Below are 22,190 nucleotides of genomic sequence, written 5' to 3' on the forward strand. Positions count from 1 at the left end.
CAAATAGTAGAATTCGACGAATGCCTGATACTATACATGCAATCTTCATTTTTATAGTTTATAATTATTTTAGAAGTATAAACCCTTTAAACTCTGAGATAAAAAGTCAAGGCTATACATGATACAACGTACAAATTTAGTGGTAAAAAGTAGGCGACTAGAGTCGATGGGATCTCTGATAATCTTACAGCTTTCACGTTTTCGTTGGAAAAATATGCAAATGGTCCACGTATTGTAGTCCTTTTTTTAAAGGACAGCAACTTGTCCATATCTTTATTGCTAATACTACAAGTATGAGCCTTAAAAAAAGTCACGTCCCTCAGATTGTCAACCTAAATGATCTGAGTCTGCACTATATGTTACAAAAAAGATGTTGTCGTTAACATAATAAAAGTCCAAAATTGGAGACTTTTGTTGCATTTTATTCTATATTTTTAAAGTTAATTAGAAATTACACAATGAATCTTGATATAGATATTGACATTGTTTTTAAAACATTCTAAGCATAAATTTGTGCATGTTTATAAAAATAATTTTAAAAAAGTGTACAGAATGAAATGCTAATTTATAATACACATCTATTAAAATAACAAAAAAAGAATGATTTTACCTACATAATTAAGGCGTCATTGGACGAAAACATTTCAAATTTCGTTTCTACACATTCATAAAAAAATCAATACCTTATTTAATTGTTATACCTTTATCACTGTTAATGGATGAAAAATATTTGGTAAGAAAAATCACATCTTACAGACATTTTTGAATTTGATGACATAGTACTTGTATTGCTTATTGATATGTATATAAATTTTCTCTAATACCAATCAATAGCAGTCAAAAAATAGTTAACCTTGTTTATAATAGTAGACACAGTTTTTGTTTTGGGGGCTATTGTTTCAATAAAAATCTTATGTCGCAGAATAAACAATCAAACTCGAAATTGTTTTCTAAGATTTCAATCACAAGTCGTAATATTAGAAAAGGTATTGGTATACACAAGCATCAATTATCATATGTTTAAGAAGAAATTAATGAAAACATCAATATATTAGTAAAATAACTTACCAACTTTACATTAAATAAGACTGTAAAATCATTTGAAGGTAACTCGGATTACCAATTGCAATCTGTGTTTGTCCATTGAGGTCAAGGTTTCTAATCAATACACTGTATGTAATTGATATGTAGCCCTCAGACTCACAATTGCAAAAAACATATCATGGTTTATGACTCGACCCTTGGCCTCAGTATTACCGGATTACGAGTTTTGTGCGTTACTGATTAATTTAAGCGTTACATCATCAATTTCTTCTGATACCAACAAAAGCTAGCATTTTTTACCTCATTAAAAAACCAGTTCATTTCAATTCTAAAAATGGCTGTCGAGAGGTTGGGAAATAAATGGAAGAATCAGATTGTATTGTTTAGTTGATAAAAAGTAGGTACAGTTTCTTGCGATATTTAACGTAATGTTCAAAAGGTGTTTAAATCTCATGACGCGTGTATATAATGTACAAAGTTATACACTTCTATCCTGGGTTTTTTTTAAATGACTCCTAAATCTTGTTAAATCTTTAGGATGTAGTAAAAATTATGAAATAGACATATGTTCTGATAGTTTTGTGAAGAAGTGAACGTGTCCCCTGCCGTTGCCCACACCGAAATCAATAATATTTTATGTGATTTGATATTCCTTGATAAATTGTAATGCGAATTTCATGGTGGGCAACGGCTGTGGACATAGTTATCTATTTGGAAAAAAAACTATACTGTTAGAATACTCTTCTGCTTAGATTTAACAAAAACAAACGTGAAATGCATCGTTTACATGTCACAGTCTCCTTTTGAACATCAAATCAGTGAGCTATTCATAGATTCTTAATCAAGTCTTTATTATAATTATTCTTTTGTAAATAAATGTTATATTCAATTTTTTGCGTGCATTTTGAAAATCACTTTTAAACTCGACAAATCATGACTGAAACTGTACCCAGTTCATTATCAATTATTAATGTTTTCAATCAAACAGTAGTAGCAACTAATTTGCAAAACATGATTTAATGTGAAATGAACAAATTAGATATTTAAAACAAATCAACTATGCGGGTTTTTTTTTTTTTTGCTTTTGTAGAAATAGGAGGATTGCATTTACAATACTTGATAGATAATTACTTTATTCAAATATGAACCAATAACCAATTCACGAAGCACAAATAAAAATGGTTACCTTGCACGATGGCCCCCGATAACAAACAAATTTTAATGCATAATGTATAAAAGAAATATTTGAATGTCAAATTCTCTAAGCGCATAGATACGAATAGCAACGGCCGGAGTTTCACACATTATATCAGACGAATCTACTTAGATACCAAATAATGACAACGACATTAACTTTGTCCTGCTGCAAACTTTGTCACCATGTACATTTAATATGAAAACAGATAAGATAATCTTACATCCTACTCTAATGCAATGTACTTGAAATCACAGGTACCATATGAATAAAAAATTAACATATTAAAAAAAACCTCGTAATCCAAGCTTTATTTCTTCATTTAAACAGTTCCTTGTATTGTTACAGGGCCACCGAGTTAATTGATGTCGATTTATTGCAGAATGACTGCAGTGGAATGAATTTGTAAGGCTTGATAAAGTTACATGTAATTGATGCTTGTGTTGCTGCCATGTTTGGTAAATAGTGCTTTTTAGCTGGTTAAGCAACAACCATTTTGTATTTTCGGTATTTAAACACAGTGGTTGTCATTTGTTTACAATGCACGATATATTTCTGAAAAATGAAAGTTGGCACTATCACATTGTTTGATTTGTTTTGATATGAGTTGTATGGACATGCTCGGGGGTAAGCTGAGATATAAGACATAGTAAGTATGGAAGTGTTGGAGTTTAACCGGATGTGCTTTCTGTATGTGAGGATTACGTATTTCAAAAAAAATAACTGTGTTTGCTGTAAATATGTAAATAAACTTGATAATATAAACAATGGTACAGTACCGATCAGACCCAACCTAACAGAAAGTAAACCCCAACTAAACCCTGGGTTTACTTTCTGGGTTTACTTCAGGTTTACTAGAGTGGGCCGAGAGTAAACCAAAAGTAAACCCAGAATGGACACAGCGAGTAAACCCAGTTAGAAGTATACCCCTTAAAACATACGCTAACTGTGTATTCGGAATATACAAGGGGCAGAAATTACAGGCAGTATGATGGTAAGATCAAAGACGTTTAACTACAATACCGATCAGACCCAACTTAACACCAAAGTAAACCCAAACTAAACCCTGGGTTTACTTCTTGGGTTAACTCTGGGTTTAATTTTTGAAAATTTGGGTCCACTCGGGGATTTCTCGGGGTTTACTTTGGGTTTTCTTGGATATTGTTTATGAGGTCAACAGTACGCACTGAAGTATGAAGCAGACCCTTCTTTTATCTTAGCATCCTACTGTCTGTAATCCCTTCCCCTTGTATATTCCGAATACACAGCGAGCGTCTGTTATAAGGGGTATACTTCTGACTGGGATAGTGTATGCTTGAAACTCGATTGTGACATTTGTATCATCAACCGTAGATAATGTTCCTTAACTCTATTGTCTTATAATTGTCAATTTATCTTTTTAGATTTGTTAAGAGATAAATCAGACTGATTATTTGGTTCTCCTTAGGTGGGTAGTTTTTGGTAAGATGAAGAATTAATGTGACAGACAACACATCTGTGATTTTGGTTTGATTTTAATATATTTCAAAATGCATACCATAGAAAAACTTGAACTCTTAAATTGTTTTGGTTACCCTCACATTGATAAAGTATGCAGGATAAAATATTACTTGACGTAGTAATAAATAGTCTTTTTTATCGAAATATGTTTTTATTTTGCTAATAAAGGAGACTGGAAAAGAATTAAGTATACACAAAAACAAGCTCTGTAGTCATATATAATGTGTTCAATACTTCCGATTGCTTAATCTAATGATAAAAAGACAATTTTAATGTACAACTATTAATTGTTCAAAGAGTTGTATGTAAGATCTAAAAGTATTTTTGTCTTTTAATTTCCAAACGTGTTTTAGAAAAATAAGTAAATGATATGAATCTATTCTCCGATACAAGTACTCTACACATTGTTAAGGATAACAGCTCATTACATATAAACAGAGTAGTTCATATGAATGTTGAAAACAAAACATGCAGAAAAGTGTAAATAATAAAAATGTACAGACATTTATGATCATGGTGTGCAGAGATATGCCACAACTATTGTAAAAAATTAACCACATTCGTTATGCTGACATTGAAGCAGAAATGAAGTTTATTGAGCATTGCAAAAGATGTAAATGAACAAATATTTAAGCAAAACAGACATACGTATTCAGTACAAAAATATAATTTAAAAGGGCACACTTTCATATAAAGGATATCAATATTGTGTGATTTTATATTTGCTTTATAAGCGAGGCTTGCCGAACGAATAAAACGATTTGGGTAAAGCAAATATAAAATCACACACCTAAGATGTCCCATCTATATTATACGGTTTGTTTTACATAAATCCTACAGTTACACCATATCTTTTTTTACCTATTCGATAATGCAACGTTGTGAAATGCGGTTATTTACATGTAGACTTTGGACGATACAATTTAGTACGTTTTTCGGAGATGAATATCGCTGGCTTTTTGTAAAGTATCACTTAAATAGAAATGATTTTTGTAAATATGTAATTATTAAGTTTTTTTAAAACTTAATAACTAAAATGGAAATAGTGAAAAGTTACGTTTGTTGACATGCACAAAATTTCCGATGCTTGTTAGTTTGAACTGACTTCAACGAGAAACAGTTGTTTATGTTGATGAAACAATTACAATTGATTCGAAGTTATAAACATTGATTAAGGTGGTGGAATAGAGATGTGCGAGATTTTTTTTTTATTTCGGTAAGTTCTGATCTATAGAAACACGACATAGCATTCTGTTTTTGTCAGTAGGAGACTTGATAGCTACCAAGATTTGCAGTTTTGTCTACTACATACCTATGTGTTTTTCTTTATTTTTAAATTTCTAAATTTAAATCTTCGATGAAATCATTTTCACATTTTCGTAGCAAAAACTAGAAGAAAATACACATGTAAATCTTTAAAAACTAGTGCACTGAAGTGCGGAAACAAGGAGTTGTGACAAATATACTTGTTACCGAAAATATCTGACAAAGTATCACCCGTTGATAAACAACCATACACCACACGTATAAGGTTTTGTTTTTTTTTAAATTTTCATCCATTGGCTATAACTTGATAACAATATATTTAATAATTATGATATCAAATTTTACAGTAAACCAAATGTAATTTCTTCTGCATAATTAGGTATATACTCAATATTATAATATTTCATGAAATTTATATGATAACTAAACAAATCACTGCAAAACTTTCATAACCTTTTTATAACTTGCTGGATTTTAAAAAAGAGGCTCCATTCACGTCTTCAATTTTCAATAAATACATTTCCATGAAAGCGCAAGTAATTAGACAACACCCGCTGACTTTAGTTTCTAATCATTGTTGTAGGCATTGGTTTCTTTAGATCTTTGATAAATCTGAAATTCATTACGTATATTATAATGATTATTATTAAACAAATATAATTATTATTATATTTCAAAAAAGGAAGCATTACAATACGATTGAAGATTTATACAAATAAAACCATTTAAATCACAATTCTTTGTTATTTGCATACCTTTTTAAGTTACAGTTTGAAAGATTCTCTAAGATGTCCTTGACTTGGAAGATGGATGCTGATCGGAGATTTTCCGGGTGGAATCAGCTGAAATAAATCATTCAAAGCAAGATACAAATATTGTCGCCTACTCATGACGTAATTAACTTTCAGTAATACCATTCAAAGATAGTTCCATGTACTTGCAGCATTACTTATCTAAATGGTTGAATAAGGTTATATCATTTTTTGCGACAAGATAAAGGATCTTGAGACTCAGACCCGTCTATCTATTTGACCACCTGTTTATTTAATTTTTTCTGTTGCGATAATTGACCCAACATTTAAATTTTGAGGCGTATTTATGTTTCAAATTGAATTTCATAAACAATGTGGTATTTAATTAACTATTTATAACATCGCTTTAACGAGAGAAGGCACATGAAGTACTGAAAAGTCAATCGTTTCAAATTTTCCAGTCAATAATTTGCTTAAAATGTTGATTATTCATTATATTATAACTTATACTTTGACACTTGGTTTGAATGACGTATACTGATTTTTTACGACACAGTAGTCAACGATTAACAGAAATGTCTGTTGCACAAAAAAGGTTATAAATGTAGCAAAAGTGCGAGGGCTTTTTTGAGGTTGCAATGCTTTCTGCCATACTTACTTGAAATAAACATTCTGTCCCAGGTGGCTCACGTTTGTCTCCTAAACCCCTGGCAAAATCAATAAGAACGGCTGCTTGAATGTACAAAAAATTTCGTGGCTGTTTCCTTGTACATAGAACAAACAAAGATGGGTCATCTTCTCTTCCTTTGGTGTCTTTGACTTGAATTACCCGCCACTGAGCACCTGTTTGACCTTTGTAATTTTTAGAATAATCACAATAAAGTGTGGTTGTCATGTAGAGGTATTCTTTTAAATCCGGGGATTTAATGTAAAAAAGATTAAATGACTTTTCTACAGCTTCAAATTCGAATTGGATTCGAACATTATCAACATCTGTTGAACTTTTCATCGCTCTTGCTGCACCAAACGACGGAAAATTTCTTCCTAGAAGAATTGATGGATTCTTGTATGGCTGGATATTAAAGATTTTTCCATCTAACACTTTTTGTAAATTTTGTAGTGGAAGACGAAGATCTTCAAGGTATGTTGCAAGTTCTATTTCCTCTGCTGGGTCAAATACTGCTAGAACGTAGACGTTTTCTAGAGATGGGAGTGAAAAAAATCTCAAAAACTCTTCGCTATCTGCTCTCTCTTGATCGATATATGTTTTCAAGGTATCACTTGTGCTTGAACTGTAGTTATTTACCTCCAAACAAGTTTTAAATCTAAATAATAGAGCATGTCGTAACGTAGATAATCTTACAAACAATGTCAAAAAATGGAGACATGTTTGCATATCCTGTCCTTCAGACATCATGCTTTTGATCCGACTTTTTAGATTCCCTATTAGGTCTACTCCAATATGTATGTCAAAATTTGAAATTAAGCTGTGCAGTGAAGGTTCATCGACGTTTTCTTTCATCTCTACGGCATCAATTAAGATCTCTTTTTTTGCAATTTTCTCTGCAAGGCCGGAGAACTCATGGACAGTGATATGTATGAATGTACATTTTGGATCCAGTAATTCTTTGAGATCAACAATGCGGAAAATGACCTTGAGAACATAAACCACCAAAATCATTACCTTTGTCGTTAAACCAGCCTTGACATTAATGATATTTGCTGAAGAGACACACCCCATTACTTTTATAGCTTCTATGATGGAACTCTTTCCACTTCTTTTCTGAAGACCTTCCATTGAGTTACATAGCACATCAACTATTACAACGTCATCGTCAGTTAGTTCACTTGTAGCAGCTTTGATATCTTGTATGATAGCATCAGTATCGTATCCAAAGGATTTTAAAAAACCATGAAGTTTGTCATATTTTGTTCTCGTTGATACCTCTTTACTATGTGTTCCATCCATCTTTTTAAATAAAAAATCATTGGATTGTGTACATGCATGTAAAGGGAAAAAAGCAAATAATTAGAGTTCATTTTAATTGGCTGATTCAAGATAATCCAACTCTTTAACTTTCCACAGACTCAAAAAAGAGAAAAATAATTACATTATAGTAAAGAGAGCCATCATATTGCAGTAAGCAACCCATATATCAAGTATTGACATTTAACTTGAACTTTATAGTTTTGTCTTACATACAAAGATTCAATACAGGGAATTTCAAATAAGAAATGGTTTCCTAGGCGGTTGATTCTAATTACGTATGTTACCTAAAGTAAGCAATGTAGACATGTTCTTAAGAAGTTTGTATATATTGTAAAATGAGGACATATTTTGAGCCTAAAGTGACTTAACTTTGCATACCTTTACCTCAGTCTTAGAAGGGTCAAATTAATGGCTTCTCTTACATTAAATATTTGTTACTTTAATCTAAATTTCCTGCTTATGAATATGCTGCTACATAATAAGAAGGACTTCTCAATAAATATTTAATACATGGTTTTAAAAAAAAGCTTTTTTTTCTCTTTTACAGTATAATTTAACTTCTGCCTTTTTTCGTATATTTTGTTTGTTATTTAAAATCACAGTAAGCTCGAATCAACACTTGAAATTGGACGCATCCATAGCTTATTTTAAAGTATATTACATACAAATCCAAGCTAAACGTCTCAGAAATAGATAATGTTTTCTTAATAATGAATCAAAGATTAGCAAATATTGAGAAAACTAAGATTGTTTCATAAATCTCAGTTAAAAATTGCATTTTTACACATTTATGTAAAATATGAAATACTTGTGATTGATAAAACGGCGGTGGTGTTTGTGACACAGTGGGTCATTAAAAAAAGAGATTATTCTTTGTTGTGACTTATGTGCATTGAAAGGTCTTAGCAATTTAGACTGATGATAAATATTATAAAAATAAATGGGAAGTAAAAAAGGGAAGTAAGAAGGTCTATTAATCATAATATTTAAAGAATTAATTGAGTTCTTATTACATATAAAAATATCATTCTGTGTAAAGATCAGTTTATTCTACTAATCATTACAATGTAATGCAAATCTAATGAAATAATTCATGTAACCATTTATACTAAATACTAACCCATGCGTTTTATTTCAGTTTAAATTCAACGTTTGTTAGGTTATATTTATCAAAACTTAAGTTAGTAACATTTTAAGGGGGAAAGAAGCGCATATTTGAAACATTCAGACATTGTTTTTATCATTTAAATAAAAAGTCCCTTTTCTCAAAAATTACTGTATTAAAAATTCAAAAAAAAACCGTAAAACAGTAATAGTAGAAGAATACATTGTTGTTACAAAACAATCAAAAATCCAAGTTACCTTTACAGCAAACGACATCAATTCTTTTCTAAAAATGGGGTGTGTTTGTTATCTGGTAAAAGGTGATGATCACATGACTGACCCCAAACAAATTCTGTTTTATCAATTGGGTTTTTTTATTGAAATAATAATGTGTTATCAAATATGTAATATAATTAGTTTTTAATCATTTAAATATTTCAAATTAACAGGTACATGTAAGTGTATCTGAAATTATACTTCAAAGAATTTAAAACTTACAGATCGACCGTTATGTATTTGTCTATTCATAATAATGATGATGAAGATTACATTTATAATAATAATAATAATAATAAAAATAATAACAATACCTATTATGTGGATGGTATTTTTGAAACAGCGTAATACATATGTAATTTACCTCATGAAACAATTCCAAGTCCAAATGTAATCATAGTTAATCAAACTGAGGATCAATATTTATATGTATGCACTCAATGACTAAAACAGAAGGAAAATTTATTATTTGTAAATAATAACAAAAGTTTAGAGTATGATTACATGCAATGAATTATACATGTACTGATTTGCTACCTGATATTTTAGGGGTTTTATTTTTTTGGAATGGGAGTTTGCACAATGTATGGTTATGTTGAATTTGTTCATTAGCAAGAACGTTTTGATGCATGAACTTAATGCATAATTGTACTGGTTGAAGCATAGCTATTTACCACAAGTACAGACACATTGTCTACATTGCAGGTGCAAATGATATCTTATCTGTAATTTCTGTCCTCTCGTTTTAAAATTGATTCTATATAAACAATCGATCATTCTGTATAAAATGATAAAGGGCGAATTTATCTTACTTTTGTTGAAAAATGCCTTCCAAAGTTCACCCTGTCCAGATAAACCTTGCATACTTAAGATCTGTGTAAATATTTTGCACCGCAAATAAACGGCTTGGTATCAAAAACACGTTTAGAAGGGGTTTCACCTGACGTTACATTATTGTTTAATAGAGATGATAAAGTACACACGTCCAAACTTAATGCCAAGTTAGTTGTAAATGTGTCTTTTAACACATACTTTCATTGAAATAAGTCTCCGTTTATTAAAAAAACACTTGAAACAATAAATACGATAAAACATTTACAACGGATGTAAATAACACACTGTAACTTAAAACTGGTTTCATTAACTAAACAAGAACATGTAGTTAATTCTTTTCTATCTATCTATCTATCTATCTATCTATCTATCTATCTATCTATCTATCTATCTATCTATCTATCTATCTATCTATCTATCATATATCTACCTATCATATATCTATATATCTATCTATCTCAATATTTATGGCGAGAAATTAAATATATACCTTTAGAGAAATTAAAATCACTCACGTTTATTAATGAAAAATAATATTGTTGTTTGTTGAATGCACACTACTATGCCATAAACAATTTACATATAATAGCAAAATATAGGTACATGTACAAAACCAATATTTAGAATATCGTCCTTAAAACATGTTTGAACTTCAAATAGCCCAAACCATTTTTTAAAGACTTATGTTATATTTTATATATGGTAATTCAAAATAAACTTCACTCGACAGAATGCTCTAATGTCGTCAATAAGATAGAAATATGTCGTACAACCTAAGTGATATGACGGCTGGTATAAGATATTTTCTTTTAAAAAACAGTCTGTTGTGATAATACAGATATAATTCCTCAAATGTCAAGCATGTATTCACTTAGAACGCTATGCATAAGGAATTTGCATACCAGAAAAGAACAAAAATAGGTGTTGATCTTAATTGTTTATGATTTAGATTTTTGTCCCATAATGATTTAGATAATTTTCGTGAAGCGGTGACCAATCAAAAACCGCCGAACTGATGGAAATTCTTACTTTAATTAACATGTCAGTACAGTTACTGTAAACCAACTTTTATTCGCGTGTGAGAAATTTTCACAAGGTTCGCGAGAGCCTAATTGTCGCCATTATTTCTCGCCGCGAATTAGTATTTACTATAAAGTTGTAATACAAAAACATGTGTTGAAAAGGCTTGCTATGGTAGATCGCGAGATAAAGTCGTCGCGAATAATATTTGGTTTACAATGTTAACTCTTAGGATTTTAAAGATTGTCTTTCCTACAAATAATGGTAAAAAATAGCCCCTAGAGTCTAAAGGTCACATAAACACATAATATAATTATTAAAAAAATCACTAAATAACAAGTTTTTATTTTTAGTATTATAGACAAAATAGAATGTTAAAGAAAATTATGTTGCCAAGAAATAAGGAACATAAGGTGACGATGTGAACAAGAATAGAATGGTTTGTATTTTATAGTTTTCGAAATATTTATTTAAAAACTGGACGAGGGAGCATTATGACTACATAATGAGGTGTGCCCCACAATGCAAGCGAGGGAGATTAAACCGAATTTCTAAACACATGGTTCTATTGATTACTTTCTTTTGACCAATAATATTTTCTTAAAACATGACTTAAAGTAAATCCACCCTCCTGTGACGTCATACATTTTATATAAACCATGAATTTATTAAAATTCTTGCAAGTAGATTTGTAATTTCTATGTTATCATAGGTGCACATCAAAAACTCAAATCATTGTTTACTTAGAGATATATAATAAGCGTTTTTCATCCTTATATTTGACATAATTCAATAATGACAAAGGGAAATAACTCTTTTCTACTTTTCTCTAAGTGATATATCTAAATGCTATAATTTTTCTAATGTAAACAATTTTTTCTTTTTCTTTTTTAATTAATTTTAGTTTTCTGGCATAGTAAGCAATAAAATTTAAGTAGATAAATAAGTATCCATCCACTTATATTTAATTTTTAAACAGAAAAAGTGTGATTTTCAAATAATAATTTCAGCCTTTGGTTTTTTTTACCTTACATCTTAAATAGTATGGAAACATATATATATATTATTTATTTTTTGATGAAAGTTAAGTTTTTAACTTTGAACCCATGATATTATAGGTACGGAGTTACCTTAAGTGCATTTGATTTTGATACAGATTAAAGAAAGTTGTTTCTTTTATTGCACATTATATCAAAAAATGAAATAACTGAATAAAACAGACAAAATTATGCAAGGGTGTCAAATTAAAATAAATCTAGAGAAAAAATACAGAGTAGAAAATTTGCTTGAGACTCCTGAATACTTCACACAAAAGTAAATACTTGTTAATGATGTAGCCAACGTAAAAAGACCCGAACATCTATAATCGGAAATATAGAATCACTAAACTAGCAAAATCCCTCATGAAGATACAGTTGTGAATGAAGCAAAACAAAAAACAAAACTGCAATGAAGCACTTTAAAATGTTTACAAAAATTCTTTCTTATCATGAATTATATATATGCATCTTTCCAGATATATCTAACGAAGTGTAGATGTACACTGTATATATTTTAAATATCAATCAATTATTGATACTAAAAGAAACCAAGAAAATAAACGCGTATGTGAAATACGAGGGTTAATCCAAAAGTAATGTCACTGTTAGTCAATATTGAATTTGTTCGATGTGTCACCCTGTTTTGAGATTTGTTGTCGTACAGGTAGAGTTGAATATATAACACTGCAAGGAGTCCCATTGTTCCGGGCATTAAAACCAGTGTTGCTATTTAAGGGGTGGAGAGTTTGTCTCGGGTAGGGCACGTTTTCCATGTACCAGGTGTGGCTAAGACTGACATGCCCATGGAGGAGTAGTTTTTAAGTTCGTGGTAACTGAATCTCCAGTCAGGGTAAGTTTATCTTATTCGATTTTATCATACTGGAAATAATATTCAGCTAAAAGTTTACTTTAAACTACTGTAGTATTTCTATTTGTCAGCGTGTTCGAATTGTATACTTTAAATTTTGGCACGTGTTACCAGTTTAAGTATTATAAATAAAAATGTCATGTTACATGTTATGGAATTTAATTTCTACCTATGTTATACGATTCAGCATAACTTGGGGCAGTTTTGTACTTTGTACGACAGCCTTTTGATGGCACTTTTTTTTTTTATATTTTGTCAACAAATTCGTTCAAGGTTTTTTCCCGGGGTTTCCCATTAGTGTAGCTCTATGTGGCGATAGAGTTTTGTCGAGGATTGTGCTTTTAGGACAGGATGTCCATAGATGTTGTGACATTGGGGGCAGAACAATGTTCGGAGAAAACATTATTAACATGACATATGCTTTTATAAAATATTGGAACAGAATAAAGGGTATTCTGTTCTCTTGCTCTCACTTTTAGCTTGATATATCAATTTAATAACATAACTATTTTAGACTGATTTCTATCTATCAAAGGTAATAACGCATCATGTCACAATTCGCAGTTCTGAATACAAAACGCATTTTTCCGAAATTGACGGCAACGTTCCCTAACTATATTTTTAAAACAGTTAGAAAACTTATATATTATATCTGTTACAAAATATTGTTTTTTGACTTTCAAATTTTGAAGCATTGAATTTCTTCTGAAATAAAGCTTTAAAAAGACATAAATTCATAACGCGGAGATATTTCACGTATACATAATGTTGTAAACAAATATCTTTTTAATAACCAATAAATTTCCAATTAAAATTCGAGTTACAAAAATTTAATACATCGCCCATAAGGAGTGTTGTGCATATTGTGACACTATTTTTGGATAAACCCTTGCATATTAGAAAACACATTTAAAGTTCAGATGTCTATATTGTAAACAATAGACATAAGGTATCTTCGTTGTCCATCAGTATAAAGTTCATGACAATAATCAACTTTAAAATGATAATTATGATGGCAAACTGGAAAATCAATCAGTATGGCAAGAAGTATTTCTAAATATTTTGCAGATCCGGCCAGTGATGGGGCTTGAACCATTGACAACTGTTTATTTCTCATTAATTGAAAATTTTGTCAGAAATACGTACGGGAAACAATAAATAAATATTGTTGATGTTCGGGGTTCACAAGTAATGGTATGCAATAATAATACTCTACATACATCATCCTGTCCGTAACATCAAATAATGAGGATGTCTTAGGAATAATATAGTGGTGGACGAAATAAATATATTGAACAATTATGAGATTCAATGAACAAGCATTCTGAGAGTATTGCATAAGCATTACACGTCCCCTACCGGTTTGTATTATTCTATGAAAGCGTCGACTCATACATCAATTTGAAAACTATTATAAACGAGATGTTAGGCTTTAATCAGAGATAAATGAACAGAGGAAAGTCAAACTACATAGTTGATATAGAAATTAAATAAAAAATGGGTTAAAAAATACTCTTTATTTTATCTCCAGTAATTTCGCCAAGTCCATTAAGTACTTGCTGGTAGAATTTTGTGAACACAATGCACTGTAATGCAGAATATCTTTTCTTACCGTCTTCTGTTCCCTGAATCAACAGACTGACCCGATAGCGAACCCGATTGTAATAATAATACAAAAAAAAAACGTCAATTAAATTTACAACACAACGCTTGACACTACTTTACAGATTGAACTTATTTGTTTGTTAGAAACAATAAAAGGAATGGTACAAGTAAATCACGATATTATTACTGACTACATACTTTCCTCGTTTATTCATTACACACCGAACCCGATAACGAACCCGGACATTAAAAAAATGGAATATAAAACATTTATTTTCTCGAAAATATGTCAACCAGACGTTACAAAAGTGTAAACTTGATCTGTAGTTTGACATGTTGAAGCTGTTTAGCAAATTTCTTATTATTACTCAAACGCATAAAGAAAAAAGTGTGGAAAACTGAAGTGGGACAGACAGACAGACAAGACGGACTGACGGACGCAGAGGAAAGCTATAGTCCCCTCCGGTGAAAACCGGTGGGGGACTAATAAACATGGCTTGATGACTTGTTCTGACACCAGATGTATGTTGTGCAAACATAGCTCTGTGGCAACGCACTTGAAAATATTACGCACTTTGAAAAATATGTACAAAGTGCGTTATCTTGGACAAAATTAACGCACTTTGATTTTTTTTTTCAAAGTTCGTAAAATGTTGGGTCAAATCATCGCATTTGAAATATTTATAAGGAATAAACGTGACAATAGTGTCCAAAAACGGCCCAAATACGGCGTTAAATACAGTCATCCTTTTATGAAATTGATTCGCTAAAATTTGTTTGTTTGATTAGGATTTTCTAGCTTTAAAAACTAGTTTAGCGATGGGGTTACTCTATAATTATATACATGTATTTTGTAGATCAGTTTCTTTGTTTTAAAATTTGAAATGTCAGTTTGAGAGTTCTTTTAATTTACAGAGTTTAACTGATTAAAAAAAACATACCGGTATTTCAATGATTTTTAAGATACCGTCCTTTGGTTTAACAAGTACATGTAACTAAAGAACATGCCTCCTCTATGTCACATCATAGAAAACAAAACTGAATCTTACAGATGAAAAACTAACTATTGCAGGGATTGTACATGTGTCAATTTCAATCTGAGAAAGATATTTGTGTAGTGCAATGTCAGAGAGAAAACCATTTATTAGCAATTTTTAAAACACTGTTTCGTTTCACCAACCGAAGTTTTTGACCTGCTCTCTTAATCATTTCATGAACAAAGGCTGCAAATTACTATCATTCATTCCTATACAAGTTAACATGTACAGACATGTGTCCTCCTTCCGCACTATTTTGGGAGCATTATAGAAAATACAGTGAAAGGAAGGAAATTAAGAGTGAAACAGTGTAATTGAAAAAACATTAAGTTATAAGTACAGTACGCTAACCCTCCCCCCGGGATATGGAGTTGAATGACTTTTAAGTGTATTCCCCCGCTCTTCTCTGCTTGTCATGATATTTTGATGATTCTGCCCTTCCCAGCCCCTCACTTTCACTTTCGAAAACGATACCACTTGCTTGCACCGCAGTTCCTATTAAATAATTAAGATAAACATCCTCTCCCTATATGACACCCAGCATCAATTCTCTAAATCGGCAATGCTTTTTTAATATCCATGCTAGTAGAAATTCAGAAGGTTTCATGTAACTTAACGCGGATAAATGAAGCCTTGCGGGCATTCACATCTGTGCTGAAACTAGGAAGAAAAAATGACTCCGCTGCAGTGATCTACACAACTAAGAATGTCTTTTTAGCTAGTGCTTTGTTCAATCTTCAGCTAGTAGATCAGAAACGTATGCTAATATATTAACAATTTATACGTCACTAGGAAAGAAGGAGGGCTAATAAGATGGCGCAAATGCCCATTCGGTTTAGTAGTAAAATACAACTTTGAATTTATTTTCCCCAATTAAATCTATTCAAATTATTATAATTCAAGTTTATTATTATTGATCGAAATAAACAATAAAATCAAGTATAGTTTTTGAAATAGTTTTTTTCCCATCATCGATATCTTACACCGTAGCGCAGTGGGTTTGTGGGTTCATTTCAAACCTATACATCATGAGTTCGATTCCCGTTGAGAACAATGAATTTTTTAACTTAACAAAATTTTCTTAAACGTATTATTTGGTTGAATACTGTGAAAGAAATTTCTAAACCGGTGAAAATATTTCAATTATAATATACTTTTATGCACATTAATATCGACACCTTAAGGGGATGGGAGGGTTGCTTTGAATTTCTCTCAGGTTGGGATACATAAATCCTATTAGCTTAGTCAATTTCCCCTTTATTTATTTGACTTAGTTTTGCATTAAAGCGAATATATTCACGTATACAGGCCTATAATGAAATATGTATGTATTTATCATTCCAGCATTATATTTAGGACATTTTCTTCAACTCAGAAATGAAAAGTCCCCAAGGTGTTTGGGTCTTGAGACTTAGGAACGATAACCCTTACCTGAGGAAGTGTCATACCAAATAAAATTTAAAATATTTTTTGTGTTTATTTGCAATGATTTTCATTCAATTTTTTGGTCACATTTATTAAAAAATATTTTCTTATAACATCAAGCAACTTTTTCAGATGAATTGTCAACAGAGTAAGAAACTATGAAAAGTTATGATTTGGGGAAATATTAAAAAAAATTGCAATAATAACATTTTTGAATGTTAAGAAGTGTTATAGATATTTTTTATGTGTCCGAAGGAAATATCCATCATATGACAAAAAAATTCCTATCAATTGGTTAATAGCTGTCTTTTTAGAAAAAAAAACATTTTACAAAAACGCGCAAAACATTTAAAAAAATTCATTAGAAATACCTATAGAATCCCTATCATTGTTTTAATATTTGATAAGTATCTGTTTTGTGGTCTTCTAGTGAAATTGGAATAAACTGTGGATGTAAAAACTCTAAAACGAGTGCTATGACGACAAAATCTTTTTCGTCACAAACATTACACTGATACATCATTGATGTAGTGAACCTATAATTAAAAAGCATGTTCTGGTTGACTACATGTTAAAGCAATATGAGCTTTTTTTTAGAATTTTATTTTGCTGCAAAAACCTGCTAGTATGATAAGTCTGCATATAACTTAAACTTTTATGATAAATAAGATTTAAAAAACATCATTAATTTTTGTCGAAGCAAATATATTTTAAGGAATACATAGCAAAACAATTTTTGTACAGGACGACAATAATTCAATTTTTCTCCAAATAAGGCTTCTTAACGGCATTTTCCATAAAAATATGGCTAACAGAAATTTAAAAACCATGATATTTTTGTCATTTTAGTAGAAAAGAACATTTTAGTATAAAAAAAAATTCTACATGAAAAATGCAGCTTATAATGCTTTTAGTGTTTGAAAAGTAATAAAAGTCTGATAATCTGGTAAGTTACTCTATTCCAATTAAATATCAACAGTGTATTACAAGATTCGGGTTGTCTTCGCATCAATTAGCAATAGAAACGGGTCGATTTTATAATATTAAAAGACACACCAATTGGTTTCTAATTTCAATTTCTATTGGAGACGAATTTCATTTTATTCTATAGTTTGCTCAAAATATTTATGCAGCACATTTGGACGATTTTTAATAAAAATACACATACCAGTGAAAGAAGTGCAAATGAAATGGTTGAAAGGGATACTTTCCAAGATAATGTCATTGACACATTATCATCTTTCACTCGAAAAAATTCACAGGAACGAAACAGATTCCTTACGGAGATTTATTTTGGGGAATGTTAACATCTTTTCTCCATTCGGGATATACTCGGATTACATCGCGCAATTTTTCAACGTTATCATCCGGGCTTGCTGCAATACAAAATTCCACCTAGACGTCACTTTTTTTAGCATTGTATTGAAACCTGATAAGCTAACAGGGGCGTTTCGATTGAGAAATCTTGGAAATTTTTCATACTTTTGAATTTAACATCGTTTGAACCCTGAGGTATTTATAAATAACAAGCAATTAAGCCAAATCTGAATTCATGATATCTTAGGACAGTTTATAATATGTCCTATATAAACGAAAGCTCATTGAGGGCAGTCTAGCAGAAAAATAATGTCTTTTGCGTTTAAACGCAATTACTATTGCGTTTAATCGCAATCTTTTGCGTTAATCGCAATCTTTTTCGTTAATCGCAATACGATTTGCGCTTAAACGCAAAAGAATTGTTGCGTTTAAACGCAATGATTTAAAAAAAAACCCGCAATCATTTTGTGATTAAACGCAATCGTTTTGCAATTAAATGCAATAATTTTGCAATTAAACGCATTTCTATTTCTCACTCGGATTAACTTAAAATGATATAGTAAGTTGCTTAGCTTTACAGCATCAGGTACTTCTTTGCGAACGTTCACTAAAAAGAACGCTTGCTGCTATGAACTAATACAGGAGTGTGCAGTCTTTAATTTGGAGATTGTTTATACCGCTAGTATAACCCCAAAGGCAGCAGCGAAATAAAGATGATTTACTTTATAGAGGTCAGGCCCAAATGGTAAGATAACTGAAAATAACAAAACACACTTAGTCTATTACAATTCAATCTCAGACAACAATACATAAAAAATAATCATACAGGGTTGTGACAGTTATTGGTGTCCATACTTTCTAAATTCCCTTGAAAATGAGTAATTTGAACAGAATTTACCCCATAAGTATAAAATATAACTTTTTTCACTTTAATGCCTTATCATAATGTAAAAAGTATGCGTTAATATCATGACACAATTTCACAATACACATTTGCCACACAAAAACATGTGTAGAAAAATACAGAAGTAATAAAGTTTAGAGATGTACCAAAGATCCATATGATATATGGTATATGAAATGTATCAATATATTTTGAATACTTAGTACTTATGTTAAAAGATAGGAAAAATGTACCACGAGAAGTTCAATCCGAATGTTCTTTTACTATTTAAATAGTTGCGTGGTGTTATATATTTGGACGAGTAAATAAACCATATATACAAACTTATTATTAAGAAAATATCATAATTAACACTTAAGCTGTGCAGGGACAGACTATGATAAATCTTGCTATGAAAGAGACATGAAACATAGGAATCCTGCTCGGAATCACATGCTGATGCTAAAGCAAAACATTTGTACAACGTTTCTATATAATAAAAGAGAAACACAAATCCGGTCAAAATTGAAAATTTTTCCGGAGACGGAACACTTCCCGTCTGATATTTTAATGATATCACATCAAACTTTAAACTATTTTCACTTAACCTTAAAAGTATTTTCAAACATAGTTTTCATAAATAGAGTTTATTTACAAATACTGTGTATGATAAAAACTAAAACGTCATACGGATTTTAAAAGTACACAAATGCCTGAATTAAGCAAGAATAAGAACAACTAAAGTCCATCACCGCTCAAGAAGAACAACAATCTCATTCATTGTTTCGATGTATGAAGAAACTCTTTCATTCCGGCTAACCTTGACCCCTACTTTACGCACTATATCATTTCCTCCAGGAAACACGTTGGTGACAACGCCCAAAGGCCAATCGTTACGATGCACGTCTTTATCTTTAAGTAAGATTACATCATTGACCTGGACATTCCTTTCAGTCCGGTACCATTTCTTGCGGTCTGTTAAGTGTGTAGATATTCCTTTTTCCACTTATCCCATATGGTCGCAAGATGTTGTGCTCTTTTCCACTGGACACGCAACAAGTCTTTGGAATCTGTCTCACAGGAAATCCGTTAATGCATGGAATCCGTTTTTTGTGTAAGTTACATGTTTGGTGTAAGAATAAATGGTGAATCTTAATCTGATGAAACACCTGATAGAGGACGAGAATTTGTAATTGCACTCGTTTCTGCTAGGAAAGTGACTAAAGCATGCGTCAGTCCAACTTTGCCATGATCTAGCTAGTAGTACACTGTCGAGAATTCGACATATCACACCGATGAGCCTTTCCAACACACAACCCATGTGGGAAGCACGGGGCGAATTAAATTTCCATACAGTCTCTTCATTGTAAAGGTATTGTTTAACTAGGTATCTTCGGCACAGATTGCATCTATGCGTAAGGGATCTATGGCACCAACAATGTTTGTACACATATCTGACCAAAACAACTTCTCTTTTTCGCTTATAGCAGTGGACCGTCTTAGTGCATTTATGAATGAAGATGATGACATCTCTTCGAGTACTTCTATGTGCACTGCTCGAGTCACCAGACAGGTGAACAAAGCTGCCCATCTTTTGCTGTTTGCAGAGGATCCTCTTGTTTTACGTGTAATGACATCCCATGGTCCGAAACCGTCTACTCTACACTCTATTGGAGACATACACAAAGATACGGCTTGTGTTTTTGTGGATATAACCTAAAACAAAACGGCTGTCCGTGAAATATTTCACTTCCTGAAACTCAGTGTCAATATGGTTTTGAACTGTTTGAGCTATTTCAACTGCTGAAACGGCTGCACATAATTCAAGTCGTGGAACTGTGTGACCCGATTTAGGTGCCAGTTTGACTTTCCTAATACAAATCCTACTTGTTGGGATCTATCCTCATAGGTTTTCCTCATGTAGGATACGGCTGCGATGGCCTTTTCTGAAGCTTCACAAAAAGTCAGTAATCCCTTTTTTACGGACTTGCTCAGATTTAGTGTAATAACACCTTGAATGTGGATGTTCTCCAGGGCTTGTAATGATGACTTCTAGTGGTTCCACTCTGACTTTAAAGGCTCTGTCAACGGGTCATCCCAATTTGAAGTGTCCCAGACGATTTGTCTGAGGATATGTCTTCCTAGGCTGTTCACTGTTGACAGGACACCTCTTCTGGACAAAGGTTTGTCATCTGTTGAGATACTGAAGCGGAAGTTGTCTTCTGTGAGATTCCAGTTGATGCCAATACTTTGCTGTAATGGAGGATTGTCCTCTAGGTCAAGTTGGTAGACATCTTTGGCAAGATCTTAAGAATCAAATGATTCCATCACAATATGACTATTTGAGGCAAATTTATGTAGTCTGAAATTGCCATTTTGTTTCATGGCGTCTTGAGTTTTCTGTAGCTTTCCAGCTTCCTTCGCAGTCCCTTTGAAACTCTTCATCCATAAGTCTGATGAATTGGTCATCCTCCTCAGAATATTCAATCTTCTCATTGTAGTTAGATCTAATGAAAATGTCTGGATCAACAGCATTCTGAACAATTGTCGGTTTGATCATGGTAGATATGCTGCTTGTTTCCTTGACTTCAAAACTGTTGTTGCAAGGTAGGAATAAAGATTGACGTCCATTTCCAAGTATGTTTATATTGTTGATATTCACAACTTCTGGTTTGTTTGTCTTGTTCTGGCACGCTTCTCCCACAATTACCCAACCAAGATAGAGTCAATGTGAATATGGCGTGTTCCTTAGACCAAGACGTTGGTCCAAGACATGATCTCTCCCGATAAGAAGCAGTGTATAGCCACTGTCATCTAGATCAGGTATGAATCTGGCAATGTCTAAGAGATGTGGGTAAGATCTAACAACGTCTGGTGTCGGAATCTCAGAGCAAACATCTGATTTGCTGTTGCACTCTTATGAGGGTTGGAAGTTTCAGATGAGTGCTGCCATGTGTGGACTGTACAAAATACCTGTAGCATGCCACCCCTTTGTAGCCAATAAGCCTGCATATGATGTGAGTATATAGTTCAC

General features: G+C 31.8%; 1 protein-coding gene across 1 annotated transcript; it reads right to left on the reverse strand.

The window, feature by feature from the left end:
* Positions 1–4,226: 4,226 nt before the first annotated feature.
* Positions 4,227–9,151, reverse strand: LOC128184801 (uncharacterized). Its single transcript, XM_052854390.1, has 4 exons — positions 9,110–9,151; positions 6,416–7,726; positions 5,761–5,847; positions 4,227–5,617 (listed from the first exon to the last, which is right to left on the reverse strand). Exons 1-3 carry the CDS (start codon positions 9,125–9,127, stop codon positions 5,770–5,772), a joined length of 1,407 nt encoding a protein of 468 aa, XP_052710350.1. The 5' UTR covers positions 9,128–9,151; the 3' UTR covers positions 4,227–5,617; positions 5,761–5,769.
* Positions 9,152–22,190: the final 13,039 nt, after the last annotated feature.

The sequence above is a fragment of the Crassostrea angulata genome, chromosome 5 (genome assembly GCF_025612915.1).
Source record: "Crassostrea angulata isolate pt1a10 chromosome 5, ASM2561291v2, whole genome shotgun sequence".
In the NCBI taxonomy this organism is placed as follows: Eukaryota; Metazoa; Mollusca; class Bivalvia; order Ostreida; family Ostreidae; genus Magallana; species Magallana angulata.